This window comes from Sycon ciliatum, chromosome 8 (genome assembly GCF_964019385.1).
Source record: "Sycon ciliatum chromosome 8, ocSycCili1.1, whole genome shotgun sequence".
NCBI lineage: Eukaryota > Metazoa > Porifera > Calcarea > Leucosolenida > Sycettidae > Sycon > Sycon ciliatum.
In genome coordinates, this window is record NC_088650.1 from 7,566,412 (window position 1) to 7,578,390 (window position 11,979).

The 11,979-nt window shown below is 48.6% G+C and overlaps 1 protein-coding gene across 1 annotated transcript; it reads left to right on the plus strand.

The window, feature by feature from the left end:
- The first annotated feature begins 2,603 nt into the window (after positions 1 to 2,603).
- On the plus strand, positions 2,604 to 9,539 carry LOC135823126 (vitellogenin-1-like). Its single transcript, XM_065335968.1, has 3 exons — positions 2,604 to 5,126; positions 6,023 to 6,071; positions 9,195 to 9,539. Exons 1-3 carry the CDS (start codon positions 4,308 to 4,310, stop codon positions 9,527 to 9,529), a joined length of 1,203 nt encoding a protein of 400 aa, XP_065192040.1. The 5' UTR covers positions 2,604 to 4,307; the 3' UTR covers positions 9,530 to 9,539.
- The last annotated feature ends 2,440 nt before the right edge of the window (positions 9,540 to 11,979 follow it).

An 11,979-nucleotide genomic window follows, 5' to 3' on the forward strand; every position in this document is an offset into this window, starting at 1 on the left:
TACGGTTAAAAAAGAGTCCGCAGGATTGCCGTGGCTTATAGGTTATAACCGGTTAACCGACCGTTAGCTTAGCAGTTAACTGTCAGGGGTAAAACCGTGACCGTTTGAGCCCTACATTTTTTCTTTCTTCCATGTTCTTCACTGCCTTCGTATCCACTCGTTTTTTGAATACAATAAAAGCCTTTGTGAAATGTCGGTTCAGCTCGTTCTGTTGATCGCAATTCTAAAACTATTGTTGCCTCGACGCCTATTTAAATAATAATAATAATAATAATAATAATTGGAAAGGATTGGGAGAACTTCAAATTCAAAGGATCAGTCGGGGAAGTGAACTGCCTGAAAAGAGAAAAAACGCCAGACCCACCAGGACTCGAACCTGGGAGCCTGCTTGTCATGAGCAATGCTCTAACCACTGAGCTATGGGACCAGGCTGAACCTAGAAGGCGCTGACAAGTTTTTCACTCCGAAGGCAGCTCACAACACGGCCACACATACTGATGGCACTTGGGTCTTTTTCCCTCCCCCAGGGGACCAACCACGGTCAGTTTCTGGAAACTATCAGAGGTGAAAGAAAGTGATTGAAATTGGAAAGGATTGGGAGAACTTCGTGCCACACATCATGGAACGGACGGCGGAGGGAGCAGTGAGTCGGAGAGCAGTGATGGGAGTGATGGTGAGAGTGTTAGTGTTGTGCGTAGGTTTCGTGGTAGCAAGTCTTCAGTGTACAATCATCTGCTAGCTAGTTCTGATTGTTGCAATTCGTATTCCGACTCTTCGTTCACTGTATTGTGCCGTGGTCGTCATGGTTATGGACTACAGTTAAAAGTGTTGGAAGCTATCTATCAGCGTCTGTATAAGCCTAATTTGTGTGTACAGAAATATAGTATATTTGGGTTGAAATTGTTCAAGTAACGTGTCGTGTTTGGTGCGACTAAGCTTGGCCATTAATGTTCTAGGTGAAATGTACTGCTGTTATGTGTTATCACTTTGTCCTTCCTTCTTTCTTTCTCTTGTTTGTTCATTTTTCCATTTGCAATTTTATTGTTAGCACACGCATTCATGATTGCTCTCGCTTTGATTGTTTTCACCATTGTAAATTTCACTGCTGTTGTTCTTAGTGTTATTTCTCTAACTTAGATGATTCCTGATGAGTGTTGTACGAAAACTTGTTTGAATCCATATTTTTCTCTACACCATTTCTTCATATTTTCATCGATTAATTGCACATCGTCTCCACCGTTTTTACATTACATGAATAAAGTACACAAATGTCGGTTCAGCTAATTTTATTGATTGCGGTTATCAAATTATTTTCTCCTCGCTGTTTGTTTAATTAAATAAATAATAATAATAATAATTAGTGCAATTAAGAGTATAATAGATGCAGACATGGCCAGACAACAACGAGTTCATGGAATTTTTAAGGATCTTATGTTATTCAAAATCGATTTTCGTGTTCCGCTCATCAGTGAATAGTATCGGAACTGAGGGTACGGTGTACAAAAAGAACATTTTATAAAAGCATAATTAAAAGTGTGACAAAAAAAGGAAGTGCTACAGCATTACATAATAGGTGTCAAACATAGTGCTAACATGTATAACTGAGTTCACAGTACCCTCAGTTCCGATACTATTCACTGATGAGCGGAACACGAAAATCGATTTTGAATAACATAAAATCCTTTAAAAAAAATTCCATGAACTCGTTGTTGTCTGGCCATGTCTGCATCTATTATACTCTTAATTGCACTAATAAAATTGCTTTCTCCACGCCGACTCTTTAAATAATAATAATAATAATAATAATACAACCCGGCGTCTTTGCCAGCTAAAAAGAGGCGAGTGATGGATACTACACGTCCATGAGGTCGGCCAAATGCCAGTGAGGCTCTGGAATCCATCTTGTCTTGCAGAGATGCAGGCACCTGACATACATGTATATAGTAGCAAACGCATGCACATACCTATATATGGTAGACCAACAGGACACCTGAACCCCAGAGGCCTCCCTAGCCCTCATACATGCCAACCGTCCAGGGTTTCCCGGGACAGTCCTGGGAATAGGGTGTTTGTCCCGGGACAGTCCAGGAAATTCCAGGGACTGAGATGGAACTTTTGAAATCGAAATTCTCCTTTTTATGACGCTTTTTCAGTGTTTCCTCGAACTTGTAGATCCGTTGTAAGTGCACACAGCATGTAGCACGTAGTAGACAACAAACCCCATGTGGAACTGCGACGGATCGTCGGTATAACGGTAGTCAACAGAAAGTTTACTTGTGCAGTTACAGCTCAATGCAATGACATCCCTTTTGATTGAGCAGCAGTCATGAAAAATACACTTGCTAATGATGGATGCGCTAAAAAAATTGGTGTCGAGGGAAACGGACCAAATCAAGGGAATTCAGCGTCATTGTCCAGGGAATTCAAGCCTCCAGGTTGGCATGTCTGGGGGCTATGTAGCACCAGGGAGGCCTCTGGGGTTCAGGTGTCCTCTTGGCCCAACCCAATGCACCTTAGAATAGATACAGTCGAATGGGCTTGCATATCTATATGTAACCATTCTAACTGTTCATATTGTGTTTGTGTGTGTGACTATGCACAGCTGAACTGGATGACATCATTCCAACATGCAATGTTAAACTCCGTCGACTGAGAATCTTCTTCTGCGGCAAGTTCGGTACTGGAAAGTCCACTCTGATTGGAGTTATTCTTGGCGACGAGTTCGAACAGAATAAAGACAGCACAGAAGGCGTAAACGTCAGGCGAACCCCTTGCTACTCTGCCAGCCAACGACAGTCGAGAAGATGTCGCACTGCCACCCGTGTTCAGTTGCATCCAAGTAAACGAATTTTCTGCACAGCTCATGACTGCAGCTATTCAGCAGCAGCGGCAGCAGCGGCAGCAGCAACTTGCCACACAGGAAGACATCAGTATCTCAGCTATCAAGAGCAGCAATGGCAGCAGTCATACTCATGATGGTGACTCTCACATGGACATGTCCCACAATCAGGAAGAGAGAACTAACAAGTTGCCATGGTCACCAGGCATTCTTGATGGCATTAATGACGATATCATGAAAGAACTGCAACAAATACGGACCGAAGAGGATCAAACCGAACGAACCAGTGTTGAGTTTTGGGACTGTGGTGGTCAGCTAGCAATGGCAACGCAACAGAGCATCTGCCTTGCTTCAGAGCGTGCAATGTTCGTGATCACGTTCGATGCCAGCAAAGACCTGCACGACAAAGTGGACACTGAAGTTTTCCGCTATGACAAAGGAAAGACTGTCTCCATTGAGCCATTGTTTCCCGGAATGACTCATGAAGATTTCCTGCTGATGTGGCTATCCACTGTGTCTTTGCGCATGCAGCAGAGTCCAGCCAGCACCAACCCAAACCCGGAGGCAGCAAAAACCACAAGCGTGAACACCGCACAGCAGTCAAGAACTGGCACGGATCTACGGAAGACAAAGCCAAAGGTGTTCCTCGTTGCAACCCACATGGATTTGGTCGACGATGTCGAGGAGAAAAAGAAGGAAATAATGAGGTTGTCGAAGGCATTCAAACGCGTTTGAATTCCGCTCACCTTGAACTGATTGGACCATACTTTGTAAGCAACAAACGACCCACAGATCCGGGGATGATCGAATTCCTCAAGAACTTGACTGAAGACATCCGCCTGCTTGAGCCTGACATGATTCCCCTCAACCAGATGAAGCTGGAGAAAGCAATTACCATGCTTCAAGTAGCAGCTACAGCAAAGCAGCTGCAAACACCAAGGCCAAGCCAAACGTCGCCGGATCTACGCATGCATGCAACCTTTGCAGAGTTCAAGGAGCTGGCAAAGTTCATGTCAAATGGGTCTATGTCAGACGAGGAGCTCCGTGCTGCTTTGTCTTACTATCACCACATTGGTGTTGTGATTTGCAGCGACTGGCAAGATCCTACTGATGAAAGTCTTGTCTTTCTCAACGTGAACTGGTTGCTACAGCTATTCGTGCAGCTGGTTGTCCTCTCCTATGATCGGTACAACAACAACCCTCGTCTCCTGGCTTATGCAGCAGAAATCAAGGCTCTGCGGAGAAAGGGACGGGTGTCAACTTCACTTCTGGCGGCAGTCTGGAAACTGGATCAATGCGTTCAACAGTCACTCATGGAAATCATGTGTCATTTTGGCCTAGCTTCTGAGATATTAGCCGTCGAGCCAACCGAGTATCTTCTTCCATTTTGCATCAGTGAGAGAGGTAGAGTGAAGACTCTTCCAGCCAATTTGCAGTACAGTCCACCTCTTCTGGTGATGAAGTTTTCATGTGCTTTCTTCCCACCGGCCGTCTTCAGTCGCATGGCAATCTACTGTGTTTCAAACCAGTCACGTGGGGCATCCGCGATCCTGTTGTTGAATACGCAGCTATCTCGTTCAAGTTTGGCCGTCAGCACCATGTCCGTATCTCCTGGTTTCCTATTGGACTGCAGGTGGAAGTGAAGTCATCGTCCAAATCAAAGGAGAAGGTGATTGACGCCACCCATCAGCTGCTGGACGTGATCAATGATTCCCTTAGCAGCCTGAAAGACCAGGGCTTTGTTGGTCTTGAGTGGACGCACTGCTTCCAATGCCAGCGCTGCATATCCAATGTCGTCGATGAAGCTGATGATGGCGGAGAATCTGGGCACAATAGTCGACCATCAACGCCTGGGCGGACCACAACCTCATCTTGTCAGTTACGGAGGGACATCGACTTTATCGAGCTCACTGGATACGAACTGCTGGACTATGCTGAAAGGAAAGTCAACGACACTGAGGAGTTGCATGAATGCAAACGCTGTAAGGAGCATACGTCATTGCCTTGTGACTACGTTCATTACTGGATCAGAAGCGATAGCAGCAGTTCCAGCCATGCCGCTGGCCATAGCAGCACCACCACCAGAAGCCACAGCAGCAGCAGCAGCAGCACACGCCACAGCAGCAACAGCAGACGCCACAGCAGCAGCAGACGCCACAGCAGCAGCAGCAGACGCCACAGCAGCAGCCGCCACAGCACCAGACGCCACAGCAGCAGGTGCCACAGCAGCAGCCACGGCAGCAGAAGCAGCAGAAGCAGCAAGTATAACAGCCGTGCTGCCGAGAGTGTGAGTACTGATGCGGTCGCCTGTGATTTATCAGAATTGGTACGTGTGGTTGTACACACTTTACTTTCTTAGAATGTGTGTATGCACATCCTTTATGCGGTACCTATACAATTCCGGGTAATTCTGCTTGCAATAAGTGCACAATCCAACCTATGAGTTGAAAAAATTAAAAGTTCAGTAAAGGCATGATTCTGTGCTGTACGCATGCCCACTAGCGTTGGACAGACAGTATACACATACTGCAATCTAGTGCAAAGCATCTCCATGGTGTCAGTATGACTCGGAAATAGGGTAGGACAAACTCGGAAACCTTTACTAGAACTTAAGCCGTGCTTCTGAACCCCCCCCCCCCCCCCTCCCTCACCTCAAGCCCAGCCATCTCACGTCTCACACCTCACACCCAGCCATCTCACACCTGAGGCTAACGGATACCTCCAGCGTGACGTGCACGGTGTTCGTACTTTCTACCAACGTATGACATCATGTTATGACTGAATTGCCATGGCAGGAGTGACTGTGGTTGTGCTGATGGGATGGGTATTGACAGTGTGAATGCAGGATGAATAGTTACACACAGACCACTGGTACGGACACTCATATCATCCAATCAATCAATGACACCATCACCCTGGATATGCTCTGTTTGCCACACATCGCTCACAGCTAGGTTAAGAACAAAGTAGTTTACATTTTAGCTCATTGTTTTCTTGTGTGTGTGTGTGTGTGTGTGTGTGTGTGTGTGTGTGTGCATGTGTGTGTGTGTGTGTGTGTGTGTGTGTGTGTATGTGTGCGTGCATGTGCATGTGTGCGTGTGTGTGTGCATGTGTGTGTGTGTGTGTGTGTGTGTGTGTGTGTGTGTGTGTGTGCGTGCGTGTGTGTGTGTGTTTGCTTTGTAGAGCCATGGTCGTGGTGGTGAAGCTAGGCCAGGAGGATCAGATGGTAAATGTAAGTATGTGTCTGCCGATTCCTCGAGTGCTCGCTCCGAAAAGCGTTTTAGAGATTTGCATCTTGATGCAGTTTGTGCTAGTAGACTCCCTCTCACATTCAGGGCGAGCAGAGGGGAAAACAACAGGGTGTTTATGCCTCACGTTTTATTTATTTATTTTATTCCAAGCAATACATGGCTGGGGTAGCCAATGACCACTTTGCGTGGCGATTGCAGAGTTTTTATAGCCAACCATGGCTAACATGACAGAAAAGAGTAAGAAGTGAAAAGAAAAGGAAAAGAAGAAAGAAGTGAAAAAGAAGAAAGAAGCAAATATTGATTCAATTGTGGTCTACTGGTAAAGCAAGGCGTTCCTGAATGCTGTTAAAGTAGAACGGCCCTTTGTCCCCTGGTGCCGCAAAAACCACTGCAAATAGCCATTGAAAAGGGGGGGGGGTGTAGCAATGCAGAAGAGCGGGCGGTCTGCATTGGTCGAAAGGCCCATTATTTGTGGGGCTAAACAATAGGGCCTGAGGAGATGGTGCCGTTTTTGGAACAGCTTGACAGCAAGGAATTGTCGAGCAATAGTCTCATCAGTGTGGTCCGTGGCCTTTCACTCAAAATATGTTTTGTGGAAACTCATAACTGACATGTTGAAGTTTGTTCACTTTGTTGTGAGACCAGAGTCGAGCCATCCCTTTGTGTTTTTTCTGTTGCTTTCCAATTGTTCAATTTTTCATTTCGAATTTTGATGTCATAGAGGTGACTCAGTTTCAGTTTCAGTTTTGTTTATTTACGGATTCTCCAGAGATAAATGGATACCTATCATGGGAGTCTCACCAAACCAATAAAATAATGAAAATTATGTATGGAGTGCAAAAACTCAAAATCTGAGATTTTTTAAGTCACAGGTGAGGAAGAACATCAATAGATTGAGAACCAGGGTGCTAATAGAACACTGGAAAGGCACTAAAAGATATGTAACTGCAGTAGCGGATATAGCCTATATTGTTCAACACGTGAAACTAGGTATGCCGGACACTGAGAAGCGGTAAACTTCATAAAGCTTCCTTATCTGGCGATTAAATAGCGTGGGGACTATCGAGTGAACGTATATCAGCAGGAAGTTTGTTCCAAGCAACGGCGATAAGGAGAAGGAAGGATTTAGCGAAGTAACTGGCAGTTGGTGGAAGGACAAGCAGGGGTGTAGGAGGGGTTTTGGAAGTGGTATGTAACGGAATCTCAGCCATTCCGTTCCCCGGGACGCAGGACACAAAGGACAAGACTGGTTTGTTACATTATTTATATTGACCAGACGGAAAAGCAAACTGCTCTGACAGAGACGAAGAAGAAGACTGGCAAAAGGACTCTCGACTACAAAATCGCGCATACTCATATCACACATGCACGCGACTAGACGAGACAGTTTGGGGAATGCCATCACACAGGAAAACAACACAATCATTTCACAACACCTGCCCCCTTGATGACATTCCACAAAATAATAAACCGACACCACGTTCCACATGCACAACAGCAAAAGGAACCACAGCAGAACAGAAAAACGAAAACCAACCATCAACCTAGAGCCGACGCTCTAAAATAAAATCCGGCCACGACACAGTGCCAAACAAAAACCTAGAGCCGACGCTCTACAACCAGGCCACGCCACACAAGGCCAACCAAAACTTGGAAGCCGAAGCTCCAACAAAATTATAACATGCGCACAGGCACCAAATAAATCTACAACTAAAATAATGGAGAACAACAGAACGAATAGAAGAGCAACAGACCGACAAAAACCAAACTGAAACCACACAGCAACAAGCAACGAACTGAACAGAGAGAGAACAACACAGCGAGCAAGACAACAAGAAGAACAACAAGGACGACACACTGTCGGTGATGCCAGACTCGTCCACTGTCCTCTGGTGAGCCACGGCCACACGCTCCGTCGCGGTTCCTACCGTCTCAGGCTCCAGTCCACAGTTCTAGTCCACCACCTTCTCTGCCTCCTCTCCGCGTCAACTTCCGCTCCCACCAGCTCTCCCCTCCTCCGCTCCCACGCTCTGTTTACTTCAAAGTAACATTTACTTCGTTGTTGACGACGACGAACAGACTCATGACAAACTTACTCATCCTCTGCGTCCCGGGTTTCGGCACCACGTTGTAACGGAATCTCAGCCATTCCGTTCCCCGGGACGCAGGACACAAAGGACAAGACTGGTTTGTTACATTATTTATATTGACCAGACGGAAAAGCAAACTGCTCTGACAGAGACGAACAAGAAGACTGACAAAAGGACTCTCGACTACAAAATCGCGCATGCTCATATCACACATGCACACGACTAGACGAGACAGTTTGGGGAATGCCATCACACAGGAAAACAACACAATCATTTTACAACAGGTACAACCGAAGGTCGGCGCGGCCAAAGGCTGTGTTGGAAGGGGTTCCGGGGGACCTCCCCACGGAAAATTTTGTAGAAAGGACACAAAATCCTGCATTCTGGGACTGCTCAATTCAGTGTGCAGTCGAGTCGAGTGCAGTACGACTGCAGATGAATGGCAGATCTACGAGTACAAGTCTAGAAAAAGGTCAAAGTCTGATGCGCATATGCATCGATGGATCCTGATTTTTTTTTTATTACGGTTTTGCTGTGACTTTGGCCGCACCTGCTGCACCAGTCCCGATGCCCCTGCAAGCGGTCCGTCGTATCGCTGCGGGGCCCGGCGAGTCAGTTGTAAACCTTTTCACTGCACAGGCTTGTGCTCATCAGAAGCGGGCGCTCGCAAGTCTGTAAAGCTGCATGATGGATCAAGTCCAGGACAGGCCTGTTCCTAGTGTCGGATGGTTCTACTGAAGCAGCGTTAAGCCCAACACTGCTTTTGCACGGCTTGTCAATAGCTTCAGACTTAGGAACGGAATGTATGGAGTTGTGGTCACATCTTGGTCATGTGACTGAATTTGTGCAGAAAGTGATCATGTCATGTGACCAGCGGAACCAACATGGCCGACGTCATGTGACCCATAGATGCAGGAGTTGAACCCAACATGCCTATCCCGTACGGTCATGTGATAGATGTGAAACCATTCTGATTTCTGTTTCTCTATGTGTGTGTTGTGCCAACATTTTCAGACGAGTCTCAGCTCTCTGACATGACAGCATGGGAGAGTGACGTCTTCACAGAACTTCGGCCTAAGCTGGGTTCCACGCTAACTCCAGATGATATGCGTCGCCAGTGTGAGGCTAAGAAGTTGATTACGCCTGCACAGAGTAAGCTATTTGCATCATACATTGGCCCTGCAGCGCAGAATGAGGCATTGCTCAATGCACTAAGCACTGGTGATGACGAATCCTTCTACACCTTCCTTGAATGCATCCGTAAAGTCGAGCCACCAGCCAGCGCGAGAAGGTTATTGGCCAAGCTAGAACTCGTCGACAAGTTCGGGGCAGACCGGCAGCACAGATGAGGCCGCATTTGCGTCTGCAGGAGCATCTGCTGCTGATCCAGTGGGTAAGTAAAGAGCAGTAGGCTGTACAGGCAGAGGCCAATTGGGACTTTTGCAGCTCCATAGTTCTTTTTCCGTAGTTTTGGCAGCCAAGCTGGCATCAGGCCGGTCTGAAGGCTTGCAGTAGCTAGCTAGCAAGCAGAAGGACTAGAAGGAGTAGTGCGATAGGGGTAGGGCAGTGTAGTGCGATAGGGGTAGGGCAGTGTAGTGCGATAGGGGTAGGGCAGTATAGTGCGATTGGGGTAGGGCAGTGTAGTGCGATAGGGGTAGGGCAGTGTAGGGGGTAAGGCAGTGTAGTGCGATAGGGGTAGGGCAGTGTAGGGGGTAAGGCAGTGTAGTGCGATAGGGGTAGGGCAGTGTAGTGCGATAGGGGTAGGGCAGTGTAGTACGATTGGGGTAGGGCAGTGTAGTGCGATAGAGGTAGAGCAGTGTAGTGCGATAGGGGTAGGGCAGTGTAGTGCGATAGGGGTAGGGCAGTGTAGTGCGATAGGGGTAGGGCAGTGTAGTGCCATAGGGATAGGGCAGTGTAGTGCGATAGGGGTAGTGCAGTGTAGTGCGATAGGGGTAGGGCAGTGTAGTGCGATAGGGGAAGGGCAGTGTAGTGCGATAGGGGTAGGGCAGTGTAGTGCGATAGGGGTAGGGCAGTGTAGTGCGATAGGGGAAGGGCAGTGTAGTGCGATAGAGGTAGGGCAGTGTAGTGCGATAGGGGTAGGGCAGTGTAGTGCGATAGGGGTAGGGCAGTGTAGTGCGATAGGGGTAGGGCAGTGTAGTGCGATAGGGGAAGGGCAGTGTAGTGCGATAGGGGTAGGGCAGTGTAGTGCGATAGGGGAAGGGCAGTGTAGTGCGATAGAGGTAGGGCAGTGTAGTGCGGTAGGGGTAGGGCAGTGTAGTGCCATAGGGCAAGGGCAGTGTAGTGCGATAGGGGTAGGGCAGTGTAGTGCGATAGGGGTAGGGCAGTGTAGTGCGATAGGGGTAGGGCAGTGTAGTGCGATAGGGGTAGAGCAGTGTAGTGCGATAGGGGTAGGGCAGTGTAGTGCGATAGGGGAAGGGCAGTGTAGTGCGATAGAGGTAGGGCAGTGTAGTGCGATAGGGGTAGGGCAGTGTAGTGCCATAGGGGTAGGGCAGTGTAGTGCGATAGGGGTAGGGCAGTGTAGTGCGATAGGGGTAGGGCAGTGTAGTGCGATAGGGGTAGGGCAGTGTAGTGCGATAGGGGTAGGGCAGTGTAGTGCGATATGGGTAGGGCAGTGTAGTGCGATATGGGTAGGGCAGTGTAGTGCGATAGGGGTAGGGCAGTGTAGTGCGATAAGGGTAGGGCAGTGTAGTGCGATTGGGGTAGGGCAGTGTAGTGCGATTGGGGTAGGGCAGTGTAGTGCGATAGGGGTAGGGCGGTGTAGTGCAATATGGGTAGGGCAGTGTAGTGCGATAGGGGTAGGGCAGTGTAGTGCAATAGGGGTAGCGCAGTGTAGTGCGATAGGGGAGGGCAGTGTAGTGCGATAGGGGTAGGGCAGTGTAGTGCGATAGGGGTAGGGCAGTGTAGTGCGATAGGGGTAGGGCAGTGTAGTGCGATATGGGTAGGGCAGTGTAGTGCCATAGGGATAGGGCAGTGTAGTGCGATAGGGGTAGGGCAGTGTAGTGCGATAGGGGTAGGGCAGTGTAGTGCGATAGGGGTAGGGCAGTGTAGTGCGATAGGGGTAGGGCAGTGTAGTGCGATAGGGGTAGGGCAGTGTAGTGCGATAGGGGTAGGGCAGTGTAGTGCGATAGGGGTAGGGCAGTGTAGTGCGATAGGGGTAGGGCAGTGTAGTGCGATAGGGGTAGGGCAGTGTAGTGCGATAGGGGTAGGGCAGTGTAGTGCGATAGGGGTAGCGCAGTGTAGTGCGATAGGGGAGGGCAGTGTAGTGCGATAGGGGTAGGGCAGTGTAGTGCGATAGGGGTAGGGCAGTGTAGTGCGATAGGGGTAGGGCAGTGTAGTGCGATAGGGGTAGGGCAGTGTAGTACGATTGGGGTGGTGCAGTGTAGTGCGATAGGAATAGGGCAGTGTAGTGCGATAGAGGTAGAGCAGTGTAGTACGATTGGGGTAGGGCAGTGTAGTGCGATAGGGGTAGGGCAGTGTAGTGCGATAGGGGTAGGGCAGTGTAGTGCGATAGGGGTAGAGCAGTGTAGTGCGATATGGGTAGGGCAGTGTAGTGCCATAGGGCAAGGGCAGTGTAGTGCGATAGGGGTAGGGCAGTGTAGTGCGATAGGGGTAGGGCAGTGTAGTGCGATAGGGGTATAGCAGTGTAGTGCGATAGGGGAAGGGCAGTGTAGTACGATTGGGGTAGGGCAGTGTAGTGCGATAGGATTAGGGCAGTGTAGTGCGATAGAGGTAGGGCAGTGTAGTACGATTGGGGTAGGGCAGTGTAGTGCGATAGGGG